The sequence below is a fragment of the Rhinolophus sinicus genome, chromosome 1 (genome assembly GCF_057876585.1).
Source record: "Rhinolophus sinicus isolate RSI-liver-muscle chromosome 1, RSI-T2T, whole genome shotgun sequence".
In the NCBI taxonomy this organism is placed as follows: domain Eukaryota; kingdom Metazoa; phylum Chordata; class Mammalia; order Chiroptera; family Rhinolophidae; genus Rhinolophus; species Rhinolophus sinicus.
The window spans coordinates 44,946,976-44,972,401 of NC_142501.1; the positions used below are offsets into that span (position 1 = coordinate 44,946,976).

General features: G+C 34.4%; 1 protein-coding gene across 14 annotated transcripts in view; it reads right to left on the bottom strand.

Moving 5' to 3' along the window:
• Positions 1-3,306: 3,306 nt before the first annotated feature.
• The window catches only part of KIF21A (kinesin family member 21A), a 132,938-nt gene continuing 110,818 nt past the window's right edge, over positions 3,307-25,426 (bottom strand). For 4 of the 14 annotated variants that reach the window (XM_019736430.3, XM_019736418.3, XM_019736411.3 and 1 more), the window contains 11 exons: positions 24,076-24,180; positions 22,511-22,639; positions 20,377-20,415; positions 19,670-19,684; positions 15,319-15,455; positions 13,394-13,574; positions 12,624-12,788; positions 10,303-10,420; positions 8,707-8,877; positions 7,192-7,391; positions 3,307-4,586 (listed from right to left, as the gene is read on the bottom strand). In XM_019736430.3, coding sequence (XP_019591989.2) covers positions 4,493-4,586; positions 7,192-7,391; positions 8,707-8,877; positions 10,303-10,420; positions 12,624-12,788; positions 13,394-13,574; positions 15,319-15,455; positions 19,670-19,684; positions 20,377-20,415; positions 22,511-22,639; positions 24,076-24,180 — 1,354 coding nt within the window. In that variant the 3' untranslated portion in view covers positions 3,307-4,492. The remainder of the gene's footprint in view (positions 4,587-7,191; positions 7,392-8,706; positions 8,878-10,302; positions 10,421-12,623; positions 12,789-13,393; positions 13,575-15,318; positions 15,456-19,669; positions 19,685-20,376; positions 20,416-22,510; positions 22,640-24,075; positions 24,181-25,426) is intronic. The other 10 variants (XM_019736440.3, XM_019736489.3, XM_019736427.3 and 7 more) reach the window with 5 other exon arrangements.

Genomic DNA, 25,426 nt, shown 5'->3' on the forward strand with positions numbered 1-25,426 from the left:
ATCATTCCAAAGCTGGATTCCATTGTGGTCATAGATGGCTTCCAGTAGCAGATGGAGCTACATGCTTACTAATAAATTGCTCCAGGGGGAGTGTGCAATGAGCTTCTCCAGTCATGGTAGAGTAGCAACCCTTCCCTTCAACAGACCCAGGAACCATGTCAAGAGTCCTCACTTAGATGGATAATCACTGCCAGGGGAATGCCTGGTTTTGATTAGTCTAAAGTAGGTTTCTGAACCACACTGCAAAGGGGAATAGATGGACTTAATTAGTACCAGTACCTGTCCTTCTCAAAGCATAAGCCCCGTCACCAGCAGCATCAGTATCATCTGTGAACTTGTTAGAAATGCAAATTGCCTTGAATCAGAAGTCTGGGTGTGTGACCAGGACAAGCCCTGCAGGTAATTCTGATTCCAGCTCAAGGAGAAGCACTGGCTGAGACTAATCAGAACCATTCCTGGGGTTTCCGGGAATCACATGGGCTATGTAAAGGTAGAATGAACTTCTGAGTTAAGAGTTTGAGAAAAATATACTGTGTCTTAGTCTGCCCGACTTGCAACTACCTCTCCTTTCTAAGTTAGGTTGTAGTTTAATTTTTATTTATTTTTTTACTGTAATAAATGGGGCTGCTGCTGACTATGCCCAGGGGGCTGCTGGTTGTACCCTGACGAGGCTGGCTGCGTCCAGTGATGAAGCTAGTGAATAAAGGCTGTGTCCAGAAACCCAGTGAATAAAGTATGTCTACTCTGCCTTCGGCTCCATGCATCTTCTTCCAGCTCCCAATCGCAGACACCTTACCCCCGGGGCTACAACCCACTCAGACAGTACAATGAGAACTGTCATCTATAGTGAGAAGTCAAATTCAAAAGTGGGGAATACCTCTAACATAGGAAATTTTTAAAGGTGCTAAGAAATCCAAAAGAGTGGCAATGATCTACTAGATCCAGACTTAGGATCCTCTAAAATTTACACTCAGCTTTCATTTTACTTTCTTGCCATCAGGTGTGGATGGAAGAGGCAAGTACGGCAGTTATACACTGTCCAAATGCACACTTGTAGATTTCTTGCCATCTTAATGGAAATAATAGAAGGCAAGGACCATAATAGTGCCCTGCCCAATAACAGCCATGCCATCCACTTGGAGCCCAGAGACAACACAAAAAACATCTCCATTAAGCAAAATTCTTATCAGAAATTTCAATTATTCCAAGAATAATGAGTTATTAATCTAAGAGGAAATGTTAATATGCCATCTTGTTCAAATCCTTCCATTTAAATAGCTGACTTTTTTTTCCATCACTTTTATTTATTTAGGCATATGTAACAGAAAACATTGTGGTGCCTAAAATTTGGAATTTTTAATGAAAAAAATTACATGAAGCCAGAGTTTTCCTAAGCAACAAATATTTTTAATGGAAGAAATTGTTTTTGAACTGACCTTTCTTAGTAAGGAATGTGTTAACCTTAGGCAGCAGAGATCAGAGAGTTAACTAAGGAGGGCTGGCTTTTACGAGCCTATAGGCATCCTTGTCAAATTAGAAAAAATGCCTTCCTGGACAGACTTTCTACTTCCAGGTGCTGAAAATTATCATTGTATTCTTATATTTTTAAGAACAAGATGATTTACTGTCATCTACCCGAAACTTGTTCTAACAAATATATACATTTACATTGTCTAAAAGTGAATTGTATCTTGGGTTGTGCATTGCTACTGCGTGAAAGCCCTGGTAACCATTCCCTCTCTGCAGAAAACCTTTCCAAGAACATATTTTGTTAAATCATTAACTACATGGACATATGGCATTTTAGTTAGACTATTTTAACAAAGGATCTTAATATGTAGTGGCTCAAGAAAGATAGAAGTTTTCTCTCTTGCATGTAACAATCTGGAGCAGGGTTTAGCAAATTATAGCCTGTGGCTTCATATGCTTTGTGGAAGCAAGGTTAAAGGTGGAACCCAACCTGAAAATAAGTCTGAGAATAGTGGCTTTTCCTTTTCCTAAATCTAACATACACAAAAACATATTAGAAGGGGTTTGGAATCATATTATCTGATGTAGTGCCCCTTTGTCACTGTCTGTCCGACAGAATCCCCCACAATACTGCTTGTTCACCACTTCTAGGATGGACATTTTTTTACAATTAAACGTCTCTGAAATCGGGTGCTTCTGATTATCAATGGCATCTTAGATTACCCGCATTTCAGGGGATGCCCAAACAAAGGGGACAATAAATGTTCAGCAAACGTTGGCTGAGCGTTACGGTTATTAATCGTTACAGTTATTAAATATAAAATGTTAGTTATTAACCTCATCAAAAAAGAATGGAGATTAATGGTAGCTGGGACATTTTAAAATTGGTTGAGCCTCTCTTTATTGTCAGAAACTAGAAAGATAACTCTTATTTTTGAGCAATAGTCCTGTGAAAAGAAACACGCTGAGAATACTGAAATTCAAAATAGTCCTAACAATTATCTCTCAGGTCTTTGTGTGGTATCTTTATTCAGGGAAGGAGGCAAAATTACAAAGTAGCTGAGTTTCTCTTTATTAGAAAATCCCTTCTTTAAAAGGGTTTTTAAAATTTTTTGACTCTGAAATCTAACACACATATGAAAAATAGAAAAGAGAAATTCACATATACACACAGAGGGGGCCAAAAAAATGTATACACATTTTAAGAAAGGAAAAAAATTGGATTAAAATTGTATTACTCCATATATAGTCACATTTGACTTCTGCAACTACAAGAGGTGCTCAAAGTGGTTACCATCAACGTCCAGACACTTCTGATTACGGTGAACTACTGCTTGAGCAACATTGACCAAAGTGTCAACTCACATACATTTTTTTGGCACTCCCGCTATATAATTTAACACATCACGTGGGACCCAGGTCAAGAAATAGAACATTACTAGGACCCTAGAAGCGTCTCCCCATTCCTCTATACTCCCAACTTACCTCCTGCAACACCCACCAGTCACCACTCCCTCCATTTCTTGTCCAAGTAACCAAGGTCACTATTGTCCTAACACTTGTGAGAATAATTTTTATTTGTTTGCCATCTATGTTCAAATCCCTAAATTATATAGTTTGTTTACTTCCTTTAAATGGTGAGCTTCCATAGCTCATCAAGACTGGTTTATGGTTGAAAAATTTCAAAAATATTTCATGTCTAGTGAGCAAAAAAGGGAATGCATGTAAATTGCTGGATAATAACAAAATGTCTTTCCTTACATCACACACAGATAAAACAAATTTTTATAAACACTGGCCATTTTCATATAAAAAAGAACAATAGAATAAAAATAATTCATGGCAACATGTTTATTTTATTAAGCCCTACCTCAGCTTTCATTTACAAGCAAATATTTTCAAGGAAAAAAAATCACAAGACAATATTTTCAAATGTTATACCATCTACATAAAAATTAAACTTGCAGAATTTACAAATTAATATTCGGGGCAGACAGATAAATTATACATCCTTTTGCAAAATCCAATCTACAGCATTTAAAAATTCATACTGTTACAACAAGACATTCTTTCTTTACAATCTACCTATTTACATAGCTTTGCCCACCACAGATGATACACTTTTCATCATAGCTACCAAGGTTTGCAAACATAGTATATTTAAAATATATTTAGCAGCATATAAAAAAAATAGATAAAAGGGGAAGGAAATACTACTATTAAATAAAAATGAAATTAAAAGGTGATAATAGAAATAACTCCATAGGAAAATAGATCAAAATATATATCTGTTAAGACATCAAAAATGTTTCCATCACAGAATGTATGCACAGCACTAATAAAACAACTTGACGGCATTGTAGTCCTGAGCACAGGATATATATAGCACAGCTGCAAAACTTTGGTCAATACAAGTAAACGTCAACATTTAACACAAACCGTTTAACGTTCTTTGTTAGTAGATTAAAGTCAATTCCTCTTTATGAAAAATCAACGGTATTCTCATCTTGTTTTTTTTCCATTACATTAAAAGAGGTTTGAAATTTGGAAACCCTCCATAGACTGATATAAATACCAGACAAACAGGCCACAATTTGACTAGCATTTCCAATATGTTTAAATACATAAATCATCTGAACACACTATATGAATGAGTTCATAGTGGGTTGTATTACATTCCAGGTGTATTTTCTGACTGTCACAAAAGCAGACATATCGTAATTCAAATAATTTGAAGGTGTTTTTTTATAGCTAGTCACAAAAATCCAGCCACAATAAAAGTGTGAATCAAGCAGTATATCAATTATAGGATATATATGTATTGGGAGATATTAATATTAAGCACACAGGATAGCACACAATTTTATTAGAATACCACTTATATTCAGCAGTTGGATTCAGATATATTTTCCAGTTAATCCCATTCATAAATCTTTGCCTAATAAATGTAGGGTAACAATTTCCATAAAGACCATACACAGCATTATCACAGTATTCAGTTTATGACTATCTTCATTCATGTTTAATTACTGGCAATATCTTCCCCCAGATCTCCTGTATCGGAAATCTGCCCATCTTGCAAATTGCGAGCCTTCCAAATTCTCACAGTCCGATCACTACAAAACAATAAATTAAAAATGAACATCAGAAAAGAGGAAGAAAGATAAAGAAACAACTCTTAGAATTACTTATCATGGAAACATTTTCTGAAGACGTCTTTAATAGTAAGCAAAAATATCCATTGCCCCATACATATATCTAACAGGTACCCATAATAATGATATTAAAATGCTCATATTATTAAGGGCTATTGGGCAGTAGGTAGTGAGAGGCTGTGATCCCTGAGGAAAGGAAAACAAAGAGGGTGAATTGTGTGACAGCTCTGGCTTTTAACCCAGAATCACTTTCCAGACTACAGCACAGGGAGTGGGAATCCAAACAGAAAACCAGCGAATCATTAAATTGAACACATAGAAATGAAAATCTCGGAAGTATAAAGTAGTTAGAATTTGCAGGACCAAGTAGAGAAGGGGAGCAAGTTATGCAGAAAGAACTGTAGAGCTATAGAAAAAGAACTCCATGAATCTACATAGGGGTCCCCCAATGTCTTTGACTGAATGTTAAGCTGCACATAAAAGAAAGAGTAAGAGTGCCAGGCCAGGCCAAAAAACAACTATTAGTGAGTGAGCTATAAGGTGAACAATTCCCAGAGTTCACAGAAGTCTATGTTCAAGTTCCGACCAATAAAGTAGAGCTATCAAACACCTAGAATATTCAATAGAAATCTAAGAAGATTTAAAAACAAGTCCCAAAAAGATAAAACTGGACCACAAGTAACTTAACTGTCCGACAAAGCCCAACACTCTTTAAAGGAATACAACAAAAATACAGATACTCAAAACATTACAATATTCACCATCCAATACAATATTACTTGACATAAAAGAAGCAGGAGAAATGAGACCCATATTTATAAGAAAAATCAATCAATGACAACAGATCTAGAAATATCAGATAAAATGGAATTACTACACAAAGACTTTAAATTATTAATTGCCTCTGTTTTAGCACCTGTAAAATAGGGATTAGAATATTTATCTTCTAGAGTTTTCATGAAGAATAAATGAGTAAATGCCTCAAAAGCACTTAGAACAATGCTTGGTAGATACTAAGCAGTATACAAATGTTTGTTAAATAACAAATAAATAAGTAGAACTATTTTGAAAATAGACCTTCTGATATCCTTGGCTATTTTCCTGATTTTTAAGTTATGTAGTAAACACATTTCCATCTGATACACTATGGATAAACTGAGAAAAAGTTTAGGTCTTCAAAAATAAGACCTAAAATGTCGTGGAAGGCAGGTAAATACAGTAAATCATATCACCCACCAGACCTCAGTGATACACAATACTTCTATAGTCCTACAGCTCTGAAGGGTATTAAGTTATTTCCAGTAAATGATCAACAAACAAACAAACAAACAAACAAAACAAGTTTCCGAAGGAATAAACAAAAGTGGTGACTTTGAGGAAAGTAATGCATTGTGGAAATAGTATCCCTGAAGCACCGAAGGCAAGCACTTTAGAGAAACACAAAATAAATTGGCTTTGATGTACTTCAGAGATGAAAAGAAAGTAACTCTAAATGGAAAAAGGGATTCAATGTAAACAGCACAAATAATAAGCAATGCCACAGAAATTTTGCAGGGGTTTCAAAATAAAATTAGGGTAACCATGCATGTGGGCTAGATGGATCAAGAAGGTGCTCAAATTAAATTAAGTAATATGACAGGTACACCAATAATGCAGGGAGATTGTCAAGATAAATTTTCATGAGAAACTACATTTTATTTGAATGAGACCAATGCCTCATATTACAGTACATATGCTTTCCTTTCCAAAGGGCTTATATACATATTATGTCATTTTTTATGGTCACAACATCTCTCCACCTTCTTTAAGCATCTTGTTAAATGTTACTTTATCAGTGAGGCTTTCACTGACCTCCTGTTGTGTAACCCCTACCCCATGATATTCTCATTCCCCCTTCCCTGTTTTATTGTTCTCTATAGCACATATCACCATTTAACTAATGTTTACTTATTCGTTTTCTTTCCTTGTCCTTAGAATGTAAACTGGGGTTTGAATCTGTTGTATTCACCTCTTTATTCCCAAGAACCTGGAACAGTGCCTGGCACATAGGAAATTCATCATGAAGGAATAAATGAGAATCAATCAACCCAGCCATCCACAAAAAGAAGGAAGCGGATGTTATTACTATGTACTTATATTTTAAAGGGAGGTAGAAGAGGCTCAAAGAGATTTTTCAAATGATTTGTCCTAAATGTGCAAAATGGCAAGTTTGTTATCTTTCTGGGGGAAAAAACTCTTTAGAAATTATTCATCTATGCATGATTTTATTAAAAAAAAAGAAATCATCAGGGGAGGATTTGGTAGCAGACTTACTAGTATAAGCAGAATGTAATACAGGAGTAACACTGTCATCATGTACAATCTGGGAAGCCTAAACTCAGTGCCCACAGCGTACATCCAAAAATATAAATGAGACATCTTCATGCAGATATGAGAATAATTGTAATAAAAGAGGGATTTCAAGGTTTTCATAGTCTACATTTCAAGGTATTTACAACTTATAATCTTTATTAGACCTGGACACAAGTCACAAATACAGAGGAAAATCATATGGGGGGAAACTTACTCGGCTGCAGTAAAAACGTGGGTGGAATTAACACATATGGCATTGATAGGACTATCGTGACCCTTCATCTCTCCCACTGGCACAAAAGTATCCACGTTCCAGAGTTTCAAAATGCCTCCTCTGCAGCCACTGAGCAAAATTGGGTGGCCTGGCACCACTCCCAGGGCACAGACCCAATCCTTATGCGCGTTTGGAACTTGCTGAGAGAAAAAATAAAGAGAAATCCGCAGCTGAAGGGGAGCTTTCCAAATGGACATTTTCACACCAAAAACAGTTACAAACATTTTTATTGACAAAAATCAATTTTTGGAATGTTGAAGGGCCTGGAAACTGTAAAAATCATTTTCTACACAATCACACTTAGTAATTTAAAGAAATAAATCTGTAATTTGCTCCCGAATTTGATTCATTAATTATCGTCAGTGTTAACAATAGTAAAGGCCTATGATGTTAAAAATCTATAGAATCTAAAAAATCTGAAAAGTATGTGAAATTTTTCAAACATTACATCTTCTTCATGGGCAGTAAATATCTCACCTTTCTCCAAAATTTACTTGAATACAACTTTGTAAACTACAACCTGGTATGTAGACTATAAGGACTGCCTCATAAATTCACTGCCTTAAACTTTTGTTAGAGAACATAGAGGCCTAAAGCTTTTTGTAGAAGACTGGAGCTAACCTATATATTTCATAATAAACAAACAATAATTATATGATCAGATTGTATGACAATATTTTATGCATAAATATATTTATATGCACAATATAAAAGTTACAACTGTGAATGTATGTCTAGAAAAGAAAAGCTTTTGAATGCAATTTACTCATCTGTTGCCAAGTTTGTTTTTTTTCTATTAATATTCATGCTACTTCTTTATTTTGTTTTTGTCTGGTTGCAAGTAGGAAAGTGGTAGCAACTGCAATATATACACACCCATAGACGTGTAAGGAAAAGCTTGAAATTTAGAGTGATTTCATCTGTTAACTATTTTCTTCCCCCTGGGAATTAGGAAAAGACACCAATATTTGATTGTATTGATACAATACTTCAACCCAACTATTGTTCTACAGAAAATGAGAGAATCATTACTTTTAGATGCATGAAGATGCTCTTGTAAGATGAGGAATCATTACACTACTGTGAATTTAGCTAAATGTGTTAATCTATGGAATATGTATACATAAAACAAAAACAAAACAAAATGATAAACTGTAACTGCTCTACTCCGAGACTGATTTTATTTAGCGAACACATGTGTGAGACAATCCCAGATCTTTCAACTGTTATCAGTGTTTATTCTCCTCTTATCTAGGAGGTGTTATGAAATGTTGAATGTCGCCCTTCTCTAATTAGTAAATCTGATGGGTGATGATAAAACACTCCTTAAGAGGAAGCTGTCATTGATATTATACCTAAACAATGAAGAGCTACATAGAGGCTCTTCAAATTCTTATACAGATGACTGAATGGCTTTGAAGTACCCACTCCATTACATGAAAGGTTTTACATTACCTGTAGAAGGTCTTTTTGCGCTAAGTCCCATTTCTTGATTCCATTATCTCTGGACCCACTAAATAGGTTATCCCCTTGTATGGTTAGCGCCTCAATGCCATCATAATGAGGGGGCTCAAAATTGTGGGTGGGACTCACAGTTCCAAGAGCCCCTTCAGTTACATCGAACATCTAAAAAAAATTAGAAAGAAAGCAGTCATCTTACTTAACTTATAAACAAGCACCTATATGTGTTCCTTCATAGAACCCCATAGACGTATACTCATATACTAACCAGACATGATTTGTTTTGTCACAATACTTTTCTAAGTTAACTAAATGACCCTGGTATGTATGACTTTGGATGAACCTGAGTCCTATTTTCACACTACTTCTGCTTGCATGTCACATGCTTTTAAGAAAGGCAATCAATTTTTTCATGTACAAGTGTATACCTGGTATATTCAATTCCAAAAATACTACATACCAATCCAGTTGAAATTTAACTAATTGATAGGATTGTAATTTAAACTCTATTGGGAAGCTCTGCAGTCCTGGTAGTCATTTCAAATGGCCCTAAAGCTGCTATTTCAAAACATTTCACTCCCCTCAGTTGCCCTCGTCTCTCTTAGCTGTTGACCCTGTGATTTCCTGAAAAAGTTAGCATGATCAAAAGTATATTTTTTGGACCTTTACCATCATTCCAAAGTTTCCTTTTATCTTCATTCTCTTACTCTTCCCTTTTTTTTCCCCAGATGCTAGAGTATACTTACTTCTTCCCAAGGTTCACATCTTTGATTTGATTCTAACTCCTCCTACCACCCTCATCAATTGCTACCACTTCACTCTTCTCACACTTTTTTTCACCACTGAGCCCATTTCCTAAGCATATCAACATGCTTAAGTCTACTGAATACAAAATTGTTTCCCCTTATCCATTCTATTTTCAAATCACTAACCCATTTCTCATCAGTACTTTTCTCAAGCTACTGGGAAAAGTACTTACACTCTTCCTATCACTTTTTCTTACTGTATCCTCTTTTTAATTCCTATTGCTTCTTACAGTATTTCCCAAGGCTGACTCCTGTTACCTTCTCTCTCCTTTGACCATGCCACCAATCCAACTCCTTGAATATCTGCTTCTATGTAAATGGCTCCCAAACCGACATCTCTAGTCATAACTTATCATGAGCTCTGGACTTGCCTTTCTAATAGTCTTCTGGCCTACGTGATGATGTCCTCTGGTAGTATCTCAAATTTAACATTTCCAGAATCAAACTAAACATCTTTCTTCTCCTTACCTGCAAAGTTCATAAAGTCTGAAGGCCATAATATGCTCAGTATAAAAGATGGTGACGGTGAGACTTAAGTATTAGCTGCATGACTGTGTTAAAATCTTTAAAATTCCTCCCAACCTATCTTCTATCAAAAATGAGAATACATAATTAATTAAGATGATATAAGCAGGAACTATTACTGAAGAAAAGATCAGGAAGAAAAAGCTAAGCTTAGAAATGGGAAAAAGAAAATTGATTAAGAGAAAGGGTGAAAGAGTTTGAATACTTCAAACATATCATTTAATAGAAGAATATAATTCAACAACTCTGTGATACACACTTTGATGTAATGATCCTTGGAGCCAGTGATGATTAGATCTTGTCCACTGGAAATCTGATCTACAGTAAGGCACATAACAGGGCCTAGGTGTCCCGTTAACTTTCCTGTAGACTGAAACCTTTAAAAAGAAAGAAAAAATAATTTTATTTGAAAATATTTTTTAGCATGTTGACACTGACTCTCAACAAAAATAATCTACATTCTTTGATGAAATAATTCACTAATTTTTAAAAAAATTTTTAGCTCCGCCTCTATGCAACTTTGTTCAAATTAAGGAAAAACAAAATTGGCCAAACTAATCTATTACATGATGCAAGTGGGAAGAGTCCTAAAGAAGTTATTTCAAAGTTGACTAATGTTATTTAGGTAGTAAATAAAAAGTCATCAAAAGTCCAAAAATTTTCTAATGACTAATTTTTAACTCCAACCTAAATCCAGATAATCCGTAATCTGTTAAATGCCCAAATGTCTAACAGACATATAACTGATGTTGTGAGATCCACTTTCAAATTTGATTAAAACAACTATATCACTGATATAACTTGCTGAATCAATAATAATATGGAGAAAGTAAAATTATTTTATTATACACACACAATATTCTTACATATACAAATGCACATATATGCACTCATGTATACATACATATATCTATGCACACACATATGTATGTATATGTACACCAGAAAAGAGGTGGTACATTTCATCCGTTATTATAAAGATACGAAAATGACCAGAACATATATCTGGCTGGTAGCAAAATGTCTGATGTCAATTATCCGGGGTTTACAATGAACCTTTGTTTCACAGTCCTACCTAAAATCAAGCTGCTAGAATATAGGGATGTATTATATTAGGCTTCCAGGATATTACAGTTTCTTGAAAACTATTCTCTTAGTCACTGTGTTAAAATAAAACCATATTTAATCACTTTGCTGAAATCAACCAGCTCTCAAATGATATAACTTTACAGCAAAATAAAAAATATAAAGATTTTCTTTTCTAGAGTATTTATTTATTTATTTATTTTTAAGGAGGGCACAGCTCACAGTGGCCCCTGTGGGGATCGAACCAGCAACCTTGGTGTTACTAGCACCACACTCTAACCAATTGAGCTAACCAGCCACCCCAAAAAGTAAAAAGATTTTCAAAAGCTGACCTTTTCTGTCTTATGTCATGATTTTGAGTATCTTTCTCCATGGTATTCCTAGTTAAGAGTCAAATTTAATATCTTCAAGAATAAACCAAGTCCTCACTTCTTTTCTTCTTTTCTTAAACAAGCACCACTTATAGTTTTCTACATTTTATTTCTAAAATAGTACTCAGGACTGTGGTTCCTCTCTTTCCCTCTCTTCTATTTATCTATAAATCACATTTATTATACTTTCTCAGTCATTTGTTGAAATGTTATAAGTTATAACTAGTTATTCTCAAAGTTGCTCACACAAGTATTGCTTTGATTTACCACTGACAAAGCCCTTCTAGATGGGAGGTACCCTGTACTATCTGAACTGCAAACTTGACTCAGTACAGTACCCTGTAATTGTCTGTTTAATGGCCTTTATCCTCTATTATAACATGACCTCTAAAAACGTAGATACCACATTTGTCTTGCTCAGTCTTTATTCCCAAGACCTATGACAGTTCTGGGTCAGTACCTGCCACAATTGATGTTGAATAAATATTTGTTAACTAATAAATGAATAGTCTCCTGCTGCCAAAATTTTAGGAGCTAGAAAAGAAACTGAAATAAACACTCGACTAAAGGATAAAAGCTCATATTTCATGGCAAATAATTAAATCAAAGATGTAATGCCTTACATTTCAATTTATCAATATTTATTTCTTTTTAACAATTTTGTCTTCTTAATATTTTATTTTATATTCACCAAAACTCCGAGGATTTATGCCCACATTTGTTAAATTAAGTTTATAAACTGAAAATTTTGAGATAGGAAATGTTTAAATGATGCTGCAAAAAGGAATTCTTTCAAAGATACTGGTGAACTTAGGATGAGAATTTTGGTCTCTTCCTAGTAAACAACTCAATTTGTAGACAAACATTAAGACAGGCTAAGGTTTCAATTCTATTTTCCTTCATATACATATTTTTTGGCCAACAATAGAACTTAAAAGAAATGAAAGTTGTCAGTTTGCTAGAGGACAGAAGAGACTTTCAGGGGTGTTGGGCTGAACAGAAAAGCCTATGATTTTACATTAACTTTGGGGTTATAAAATTTAGATTTCACATGCATTAATATGTTAATGTCTGAAAGTTGTATTTTCCATATGCAGGAAGTACATTTTCTTCAAAATTCTACCTTTTAAGATCCCACATTCTGACAGCATTTCCAGAAGCTGCATAAAGGAAAGTGCCAGTTGGGTTTAGTGCAATTTGATTGATCTGGTTCTCTCCAGAAGGAATAGCTACTGTCCGGCTGGTACTTGAAGAACAAGCATCTCCAAGAGTAACTTGACCTGAAGACCTTCACGGAGACAGAACAAAGCAGAACAAATCACATTTCTGCACAAGAGTTCAGCTTAAAATGCCTTGAATTCCTAGGAAACTGGTGATAGGCAACAATAAGAACTGTGTACTTTTTGGTCATCATATGTCCAGCACCTAGCACAGCACCTCAGATACACATAGTAAACAAAAACCTATCAATTATTCAAACCTGCTAATTAAAGATTACAAATACTTCTCAACTGTCTACAATGATGATTTTAGCCGTTTTCCAAGAAGTGGTATTCACTTGAAGCAAGTAATATAAATCATTTAACCACATCAAGTAATAAATACTACAAAAATGTAGTACTTTAGTATTTTGGAGCAAGGAAATTTAAAATGTGTACTTAGTCACAAATCAAATATGATTTAGCTCTTCCTGTTTAATACGAGGCTCTCAAATTTTATTTTCTCAGTAGTTTTCTTTTTCCCTTTATTTTAACAGTGTTCTTGTTGTAAACGTTTGAACATCCTTTGTGGACAGATATAAATAAATAAAAATGCTTTCATAGGCCTATCGTCCCTTATACTCCGTAAAGAGGAACTCCTGCCCCTTGTGCTACTTGTCTCCAAGTTACTTACGTCAGTGTTCGAATGCACTTTGCTGAATCTCGGATATCCCACACCTTAATATAAGATGTTGACACTGTGAAGACCAAACTTGTATAATTACAGTACTTTACAGACACGACATTGTTGGGATGGCCTCCCAGTGACATGATCTCCTGCCCTGTCACCAGATTCCATACTTTACAAGTACGATCTAAAATAAACAGATAAAAAAAGGGGAAAATACTGTCAATATGAGCTAAATCAGGTTCTCTTAATAATACACAGTATTTAAACAGTTTCTCTCCTATGAGAAGGAAATGCGCTAAGAAAACAGTAATTATTCTGTTAACCTGCCACAGGCATCCTAACTCTATCCCTGACCCCCAGCAGCAGGTTCAAGGACGAAGTAGGGGGTAAAGGATCAGACGGAAGCCAGGGACGCCTAGTGTATGCATGATGTGGTATTAAAAAAGTAATTAGATAAAAATTTGAAATACAATAAAGGAATCTTGTTTTGAACTGCCCCTGAATTTAAGATGGCCATCCCAAATCAGCCTCTTCAGAACATTCTGCTTTGATTACCTCCCTCCCTCCTCATAACACACCACATGCACAAACACACACACCTTTCTTTTCCAGGGGTCACTATTTGATGGATTTTATTTTTGACCTAAATATATAATCATAAAACTGTTCTATGTGTTTTTCTGACATGTTGACTATCTAATTATCCTGGAGAGGTAAATTTAATTTGAATCATTAAAAAGGAATATTTTCACAGAGCAGATTATTTTTAAGTTGGGGAACTGCTTGCCATCATTTACAGTTCATATATAAATGATGTATTTCAGAATTGTACACCCAAAATCTATGTAACTTTACTAAAAATTGTCACCCCAATAAACTTCAATTAACAATAACAATAAAAATAAATAAATAGATTCTAGCAAGATTCTTATTCTTCCCTCAGAGACAATAAGCAATAAATGTTTACCGATTAAACAGAGTCTTGTAACATCCCTAAATACTAAATAACTTTTACTGGCTCCCCATATTCTTGTATATGCTTCCTTCTTACCTTTCTAGCCTCACGGTCCACCATTTCTCTTACGTATATTCTATTCAACCCAGTTGGATTTAGTTTCCAGACATACCCAATTTTTACCTCCATGTCTGTGCTCATGTTGTTCTGTAATCTGGGTTGCCAATCCTTACCCTTCCCTGCACAAACCATCCTATCAGGTTCATCCTAAATGCCTCCTTGTCAAAGTCTTCCTTATTTCTCATATCTTGGCATATGTCCCTTCTCTGAAATCAGAAAACTCTCAGTCTATAACTCTTCAAACCATTAATACTTGATTTCTAGTTACCTGCAATTGTACCAAAGGGGGTCAGAGTGCAGGTTCGGAGACACATAGACCTAGGTTTCCAATCCTGGCTCTTCCATTTACTAGCTAAGTTTTTCTAGGAAAATTATTGAATTTCTTGAATCCTCAGTTTACTCATTTGTAAAATGAGGATGCAACATGTATTTTACTTGGGGTTGTAGTGTGAATTAAATGAGATGTGCTTTGTACAGAGTCTCGCATAGTCTCTGAGATACAGAGAGTGCTCAAGAAATGCTACCCATCTTACTCTCTTTTACCACATCGTACATCGTAACGGCCTTTTAGAAATTTTTATATAAACTGCATTAGTAAGCGTAGGGTTTTGCATGCATTAGGTGCTCAATTACCAAAGGAAGATGCATTCTCTCAACATTCTACTTACATAACATCAACAGAGATTATACTTTCTTCCCAATGGTTTTATATTTTCTATAATTCAGGAGTGGAACTGGATTATCTCTCAGACTCTTATGAGTCATAAGCAGTTTGACTTTTTTTTTTTCAAAGTCTGTTAAAATGTAATTTAAAAAAAAAATCTGTTAAATAACCCCACAAAACTACTAGCACCTTTTGAGCCAGTGAAGAGGAGATCGTCAGTAGAATCCACGCAGAGCACAGCTTTTGTATGCCCTTCAGCTATATGAATACACTGAAGTGGAGAAGCTCTGATCCCTTTTGAAGCAGGAAATGGGTTGATTATGCCCCTGAGATGGGGAGGGAAAAAACAAGATTTACTTCAGTAGCTATATCATGAGACTAATTTCACTTTTTCCCCCTGACTTTAAGAAGTCTTTCTAAGTAATTGGTAATAAAATTCAGACTGCTCCCTTGTCTCTTTTTTAAGCAAACATACAGAGACGAAGTGTGAAATAGCAATAGTAGTGATTGAGTACACAAATTAATCAGGCATCAGCTAGCACCTGCATTCTACAAAGAGCAAAGCTTATGACACATTTGGATTTTCTTATTAACAATTTCATCTCTTCAAAATGTAATGAAGCAATACTGGAAACTGTTTGAGTGCAGTGAATTCTGACAAATAAAGTATAAATGTCAGTAACTGGAAGATGTGATTCTATGTCATTCTTGAGTGTTACTCTGTCAAAAAGGACATTCTTGAGAAAGTATAACACGTATCACCTAAAATATTAAGAGAGAAAATTTCAAACAAATTTGAAAAAAAGACAGGAATGATTACAGGAACAGAAATTCTGAAGAGAGAATGATTCAAAATTATCTAAAACTTAAAGAAAAAAAAGCTCTAATAATCTCAAAGAGACAAAAAGAGTAAGAATTTAAAAGAATAGTGAGGTTGTTAAGGTTCTTTCCCGTAAGTTTAGTATTTCTGGAGTTTCTGCTTTATGCTACTGGGCTACGCACTACGGAAATATACAGATTATCAAAACATTATCCTTATCCTAAAAGAGTTTAAAACAAGATCTGAATTGAAATAATTGTGTTGGTAAGCTTAAAGATGAGAAGGAATTAAGACATGATAAATATATCAGCCAGATAAGTAGCAAGAAAAATTATGGTGAAGTACGTCCATTACATAAGACAGATGGCATAATACTAGGACAAATACAGGAATAAAACAAAACTGCATCTAGCTTCTTGATGAAAGAGAACAATCTTCAAAACGCAAAGGGCAGAAATGATTAAGAAGAAATATGAACCTACGGTAAATTAGAGCTGCAAATGGAGACGGATCCAATGAGTTCAATGATTTTAAATCATTATATCACAGGGTTTTGAAAGTATATGCCGTTGTGGGAACAAAATCACTAGAGTACCTCCATTGGTACTCTAAGGAGATGAATAAAGGGCGCAAAACATGTAGACTGATTTTCCAAAAAGCAGGAAAAAAAGGGGATTTCAGAAATTACAAATGAGTAAAATCATTATAAACACAAAAATAAATGCTCATCAATAAGGGGTAACATGAGCTCAATAATCTAATGAAGGGTTGATCGGCAGCAAATTAGAGGAATGTTATATTCGCAACACATGCTGACCCCACTAAAACCCATAAAATAAGCCTTTCAAATCCTGGTGGATATGGTGGGGAAGCACAAACTATTGTAGTAATCTAGTTCCACTGGTGCTTGGAGTCACACCTAACGAATCAATGGGCCAGTCGATCTGGAAGTAGGTCTCCAAAACCTTGTCAATCTTTTTTTAACCCTAAAGACAGAGATGCCATGTTTATTAAATTTATATATTAAAGAACTGGCTACTGTGTCGTACTGCCTAGAAAAATGACTGAAACAAAATTCATATAGTGTAAGTCTGTACTTAGCACTAAAATAATCATTGCAGGAAATTTGAACATAAAATTTAGGTCAAAAATATAACAGAATGCTCCAAGTAGGAAAAGGGCTTAAGAATAGCCTAGAGGCAGCCAGATGGCTCAGTTGGTTGGTACACGAGCTCTGAACAACAGGGTTGTCGGTTTGATTCCCACATGGACCAGTGAGCTGCGCCCTCTGCAACTAGAATGAAGACAATGGCTTTAGCTGAGTTGCTGCTGAGCTTCCGGAGGGGCGGCCAGATGCTCAGTTGGTTAGAGCGCGAGCTCTCAACAAGGTTGCCGGTTCAATTTCTTGCATGGGATGGTGGGCTGCGTCCCCTGCAACTAAAGACTGAAAACGGCAACTGGATTTGGAGCTGAGCTGTGCCCTCTACAACTAGATTGAAGGACAACGACTTGGAGCTGTTCCCCAATATTCCCCAATTAAAAAAAAAAAAAAAAAAGAGTAGCCTCAATTTAAAAAACTGAAGAGATTTAGTCATTGAATACAAGATCAATAGATCAACAGTGTATGTGGTTCCTCTCCCAACACTTTCAATGACTTGCCCAATAGAAGTAAATATTTCAGGAGAAAGGCATGGATTTTTTATACTGTGCTAAGGCCACCTTTGGAATGAGGTTGAGTCTAGATGCCACATGTTAAGAACATTGAAAAACTGGAGACTTTCTGAAACAGTAGAAGCAGAGTGAAGGATACGTAGACTACATCATGTAAGGAACAGATGATGAGACTACACCTATTGAGCTGATAAAAGAACATTCATTGGAGAAGACACAATAGCAGTTACAGGGCTGAATATTTAAAGAACTGTCACATATGTGTCACTTGTGTGTCACATACACACCGAAAGAGGTACTGGATTAATTCTGGTGTAGCTCAATAGGCTGATGAAAGACCAATGAAGAGAAATTTGAAGCAGATTGAGGGAGGACAGGTATCACATTGTGAGGGATATAAATGTCTAACTATTACATTGTTTTATACACCTGAAAATAATAATAATAATGAAAGACACACACAAAACACACACACACACACACACACAAAGAAACTTAAAGGAGGTATATTTAAGCTCAGAAAAAAAAAACACCTTTCTTTTTAGGGTCTAGTTATAATGATTTCAAAAACTGAAAGGAGTTCATCATTAGAAATAGTATTATCAGGAATTGTTATCATCAGATATGGAAATACACAGTCTAATGCTATTATTTGCATATGTGTGTCAGTTTGAGATTCTTGAAATGCATGCTCAGTAACTTGTTTGTAAGGTAAGAATTTAACCAGATTAAAACTGAAATGGGAGCAAAACCTCCTCAAATGTCTGAATCTGACATTTTGAAATCCTGTTAATGTGAAGGGTATAGCTATGAAGGGAAACCATCAAATTGTAACTATTGCTTAAAATATTAAAAAGATATGATCCAATGCACAGCCAATTGCTACTGTGACATCGCAAACAGAAAATATATGTATGTGTATTCCAACAAGCTGATTATAAAGAAAAAATTGTTAACAGTCTAAGAGTTGTTTTTGATAAGCATTTAATAACACAAATCATCCTAAGAAAAAATTCAGTAGCCTCAATTATGTGATATCATGTCTCCAAAAGATTTCTTTCCTTCAGATTATCAGTTTGATCCTAAGAATTTACTAAATGTTCCCCAATGATGTAACATCCAAAACAATTCTGTCAATCAAGGATTTATTAAATGTTCCCTTGATGCTATACCATCCAATACAATTTGGTCTTGTCAAAGGTTGTAATATTACAAAAGTATTCAGTAAACATATACATCCCGTGACTTATGTATGGCACAGCTCCTGGAGAGCCTCTTTTTCATTCTTATGTATTTTTTTTTCATGTTCCTTTTTTTTTATTTTTATTTTTAGTTTTTATTACTTTCAGGTGCACAAGACAAAGCAATATTTAGACGTTTATCATTTATATCCCTCACACTGTGTGAACCCCCCTCCCCCCATCCACTATCCTCTGACATTGCACAGAGCCATTACATTTCCACTGTCTCTATTCCTAATGCTGTACTCTGCTTCTTGTAACCATATACATACATATACATACATACATATATATATATATGATTATAGTTGGCATTCATTATTGTTCAGCTTCAGGTGTACAGTGCAGTGATCAGGCATCTACATCATCCCTGAGGTGGCATTCTTACGTATTTTAATAATATTAATTATTCAACTTCTGAAGAAAAATAATCTCAACATTAAATATAGCATTTTATTAATTAAATAGTGAAAAATGCTCCCTAATATTCAGAATTATTAGAGTTAAGACATATATATATATATATATATATATATATATATATATATATATATAACCTTACACCAAAGATAATTTTAAAAACCTAGAATTTGGAAACATACATTCATGGTACTTCTTTCTCTATTAGAATTATTTATTCACATTACGAAATATAGAAATCAGCTTTAAAATAGTTTTTTTAAATGTCGCAAACTTGTACAACAGACTTGATTTGAAGGGAAAAAGTGCTGTTGTTGTTCCATGCAAACCAGTAAAGTCTTGTAATACTGTGAATGAAATTAATTTCCTTTCCCTCCCCCCTGCCTACCTTCTGGAGGATCTACTGATGATCAGCAAAATGGCCGTAAAGCAGGGGAAACGAGTGCAAAAAGAGAGAAGACAAATGATAAGTGGGAAGAGGAAATCATAGAGAGGAAGAAAGAGAAATTAAGGGTCCAAACAAATCCACAGCATGAAAAAAATGTAACACTGTTATTTTAAAAATAGCATCGATAAAAAAAAATTATTTTTTAAAAAGCTGTTCTATATTCTGTTTCGTTCTTCCTTTCTTTCTTTTGGGGGGTGCAATAATAGCCTTTTTTTTTCTAGTATACCTTCTTTTCATCACAAAACCTGCCATAAATTTTTTATTTTGAAATTGCTAAACTAACAAGAAAATATACCATATTCACCTCCCACACTCTAAGGTATTGTAAATACTTAATCACTGAGGAGCAACACTTCTTGAAATCAATATTCATAGAACTTAATTTCTTTTAAAGAAAAGATTTAGATTACAGATAGAAAACAAATATCAAAAGTTTTTTATGATATTATGCAAAAAAGTATGCCACTACTTTGTCTAAAACATATCACAAAAACATATTAAAGTTAATATTTTAAAAATATTAGTGCATTTATATAGTTTACAACAAGTTATGCATGCAACAAAAACAAGACTGGCTTAGAGTTTCTAAGAAGGCATTTTAGAACGTCATGAAATGCCAGAATTTAGGAAAGATAGAAAGAAAGTACCTGTGTACCTCCGACAGAGAGGAATCACTTTCATCAGACCTACAGTGAAAGAGTTAGAATTATGAGGAGAAAGAATACAGATTTCAACAGGTAAAGACCCTGAGATTGTACTGAAAATCACCAGTATGAGTAATAGAAATACAGCAAACACTTCCTTCACAGCACCCTGTTTTTCTATTTGCACTGGATGTCAGCAAATTCAATGCATAGTTAAATCAGGTAAAATATTTGATTCTTATGTTTTCTACAAAGACTTTGGGAAAAACTTTTCTATTACTGATCCACAGAACCCATCTATCCTCACTTCTAAAATGTAGGCCCTGAAGAGGAACAATACCAAGTAAGTAAAATACATTACTTCAATATTTTATTTAATTGACTAGTACCAGACAAAATTTCCCATTTCAATAAGTATTAATGAATTTTATTCATCTTGATAATTACTTTAGATTTAGACTCTAATTTGGAAGTTGCCCAAATACATTACATGTTTGCAAGGAAAACAAATCACTCATAATTTAATAATCTTCGACTTTTAACTTATCTCAAAAACATGGAGTTCTGACTAGGGAGTCCCTCAATAATAGTTGGGGGACTTTAGTAGGATTTGAAAAATAGGTGAGCTATTCCTGTGAGCCCTACCCTATACCCTCCAAGACTGGCAATGATTCTGGTTACAAAAATCTGTTTGGCTTGTATAATAAGCCTGGAGACAATGAGACTGGCATGGACTGTAAGCGGAAATAATGTGTGAGATCTACTTCCAGTTGATGAAACATGTTAGTCTCAGAAAGGAGCCCAAAAGCAAGTGATTCAAAAGGTAGGTGAGTTTTAGAAAGTGTAGAGTAGTCAGTTATTCTGAGTTAACTTATAGAGATGACAACAGTCATTTGTTGGTAGCTTACAAAGTATTTCAGTAAAAGATATAGAACTATGATTCGTTTGTCAAGATTATCAAAACATTGACAGAAAACTTTATGATTGTGAACACAAGGTAAATGAAATTTAGCAATTCTTCATACCACTAGTGAAAATGGATTTCCCAAAGACATTCCTAATGTTCTTCTACTCTTTTCTCAATTAAATGAGAAGTATGACTTAACAATGTTAGGGTATTTTTTCAGTAACACAATATTTACCTAACTAGATCAGTTTAAAGGACATGCCATCTACTGATTAAACTATATTAAAATCTAATCAAGTATTTCATCTATAAATTAAGTAGATTAAAAATGATTTCAAAATGATAGTGTGTTTCTCTAAGACTATAGAGCCATTTACCATGATCTAAACACTCCAGACATCTTAAACAGAATCCTTTTAATTTCAGAAATTGTTGATATATACAGAGAGATTATAGCATAGAAAGGAAATAATTGGGGTGGGAGACTGGATATCAACTACATACATATACAATGTTATCATTCAGAGTCAAAGCGGGTAAGCCAGAGTTAATAAATACCTTACAGCAGCATTGTTAGTGTTGAATTCTTGCATGAGAGATTCTGGCTCAATGTGAGAATACTTTTTCACTTCAAATTTAATGAAAATAGTATTTTCCACACCCTTCCAACTTCTCTTCCCCAACAACCCATCCTCAGTCCTATTCCTTCACCCATACAGGTACCCTTTTATTCCAAGAACACAATTACCGAAGTTTTCTGGTGGCTTTATACAGAACAACCAAATGATAATAACATGTTACCCATATAGCAATGGTCTGTGTAGGCTGTTATATCCACCAAAGATAAAATAATTTGCCCCTTTTCAACTCAGGCTATCTGGATTAGAGGCTTCTGTGGGCTCATAGAAGCTGAGGTATCCCAAGAAATTTAAACTTCAAATGTTCTCAAAGTTATTTTCAGTTCTAATGGAAAAGAAAAGGCAAGACAAGTGCTGAAAGTATAGCAATGCAAATCTACAAAATGGAATAACGTTCAGCAGGAAAATAATTTTCAGTAATTTTGTCTATATGGTTCATATCCTGTTGGACAAACACATAAAATATGGCAAGAGTTCATAAATAAGACTCCATCTCCCACAGAAAGAGATGGCTAAATGTTTTCTACAGACTGTATTGAAAGGTTCAGAATATTGTAATAAATAGTTGGGTCTCCTTTCCATAATGACTTACTTATCCTGCTGAACTGATGTGTTTCCCTGAGAAACAGTAAGACGATTAAAAACATTCAGTTCATTACGGGGCCGGCTTGGTGGGGAAGAAGGAGGTGAAAGACTAGCCTCTGAGGTTCCAGAATCTGAGCTACAAGAAAAAAAGAACATTAAATAGGTGGCTTTAATTGGTTATGATTTGTTAGGAATGTTATATGAAACATGCGTTAAAAAAAAAAGCTTTTCATTAGAGAACTTCTTCCTTCTGTCTTTCCCTTCTTCATTCCTTCCTTCTTCTCTTCCTTTTTTGTAAGATGAAACGCACTCTGAACAATTAAAAAATTTTTCCACTGAATTTTGTTACATTGGCCACAAGATGGCACTAAAGAAAAGTTGTATCTGTTGAAACCTAAAGTCAGGACAAATAAAGCAAGACAAATTTAAAATTATATAATTTTAGAGCTGAGACCGAGTTGCTCATTTTACAGGCAAGGAAACAGATCCAGAGAGTTGAAGAGTAATTTGCCTACTCAAATGATTCATTCATTTATTTTTTAAATTACTGATTTACTCCATTCCCCATCTTTCGCTTATTCTTGAGACATTTGATTCAGTAGAAACAGGCAAATTACATCTTTAAATACAGGAAGCAAGGACGATTAGAAGGATAATTTCCATGATATTCAAGTCAGCTAAATCAGTGGTCAAAGTAGAGAGTGTGCAGGGGGAACGGGGATGGTATAAGATTGCCCACTTAGTAGGTACAGAAAATATACGAAAACTTCTTTCATACTGATTTTTATGTTAAAGATATTTGCTTTACCAATATTTAAAGGTAGGTTGGCATTGACACGCACTCGAGGCCACGTCAAAGATCCACCTGCCACCTGCAGTTCATTAGGTGACCTCAGGGAGGAGTGGGGGTGCCACAGAGTAGAGGGTGACAGTGGCTCTCACCCATTCATTCACCTTTCTGCATGTTGTGGTGTTGCAATTTACAAATGCTCAGTTATGTGGATCATCAGATTATGTTGTCACTGTTAAGTAAACTAACCCTCACAAGACATACTAATAGCTTTGAAAAGGTTTCAGAAAAAAAAAAAAAAAAAAAAACAATTGATAATACCAAGTGAAACACAAAAGAGCAAGGAAATGGTACAATTCTCACACCCTCTAACTCTAGTTTTGTTTTTCAACCACTTTAAAGAGGTGAAGTCAATGTCAGTTTCATCAGATGACAGCCAGGATTAACTTCAAATTTATCTAGATTAGTTGAAGTATAGATTTAATAAACCTCTCCCTGAGTGCATATTAACTCCTGTAATAATATACACCAATAATTGAAAAATATGTAAGAGTACATGATTGGGTGCAAGTGCTCAAATATTTTTATGGGTGTATGTGACCAAGAAATTTAGAAGACCACTTAGCCAAGCCAATAACTGACTTGATTGCCTTGATTAGTCAAACCAGTGATAAGCACAGAGCCAGCCTCAATCTACAAAATAATTTCACTATTGTCCTTTAGCATCTACAGGCAGCAGGCATTTTATACAATCTAATAGATATAAAGCATGAGTAACTTACTGTTTTTGTTCCTTGGCCTTTGATTTTTCTTTCTCATATGCCTTTCTCCTGGTTATAGGGGAAGGCTCCGGTAGTTTTTTTTCTGATAGAGATGGCTGTCTGGAACTAAAATAGAAAAAGATTCTATAATCATCTAATTTTAAAAATGTACATATAACTTTGTTTGGCACATAGTCAACCTAAAACTTTTAATAGATTAATAACTGGAACTTGAGGAAGATTTCTAGGGAACAAAATAATAAAACTAGGGCAGGAAAATATTACATGGGTTATTTTTAGTTAATGGAAGCTTAATAACTATACATTTAATTTTTAAATTGACAATCTTATTAAATATATGCAAACCCATTACCTTTGAATATAAAAATCAATGCCAAATAGCTAAAATACATATTTTATTTTAAACATAGTGTTTACGTTTGATCAGAATTGCTTCACTTGAAGAAAAATTATCTTTACAGTTTTAGAAGAACAAAATTTTAGAATATCAGGATATAAAAAACTGAGATTTAATTAATTATATTTAGACATAATCACAACAAAACAGTACTATAGGTAATTGCAAAAAAACCCACATAATTATTTTAATTAACTATTTTACTAAATTTGTAACTAACAAGTTTTTACAATTAAAATACTTTTGCCTTATAAATTTTAAAAGTTGAATAGTGGCTATATAATTGACAATTTAAGACTATGAATTTTGTGTATGATGGTAATAAATTTTAATTGAAAAAATAAATTTTTGCTATCCTTAGCTAGTTATATTAAGAAGGAAAAAAAATCCACTGAGGAATTGGAAAGTAAGATCCCCAGAAAGGACTTACATGATTTCTATTTAAAAGGAAAACTAAATATAAGTAAACTTTGTGTGCCTAATTTTTCTAATCAGAGGAAATCAAATTTTAGAAATTCTGCATCATTTAAGTCACAAGGGCCATCCAAGTAAATTATTTTACTTTCTGCAATAAAAATCAAGCAGTAATGGCTTATTAAGAGTTACTGTAGCAAGCACATGACCAACTCTTAATTTGTACAGAATCACACAAGCATCTGAATTTATGAAAACTCGAAAATAAATTATGTGAAGAGAGAGTCCAGAAGATATTTTCTATCACCTGTCATAGAGAATACACTTTTAAATAAATAAAAAAGGCAAAAAGAAGGTATTACCTGAATCTGGATTCCAGGCCATAGATTTAGTCTTGAAGTTCCAAAAGTCTCTACTCATCTGACAGACTAAACGCTGAATATATGTGTGTGGGTTCCTAAAACCTGTTCTCAGTTCTAGCTTACCACCTTCGCCAAAAGCATTTCTTCTATTATCATCTTATCAAAAAAGCACTGAAGC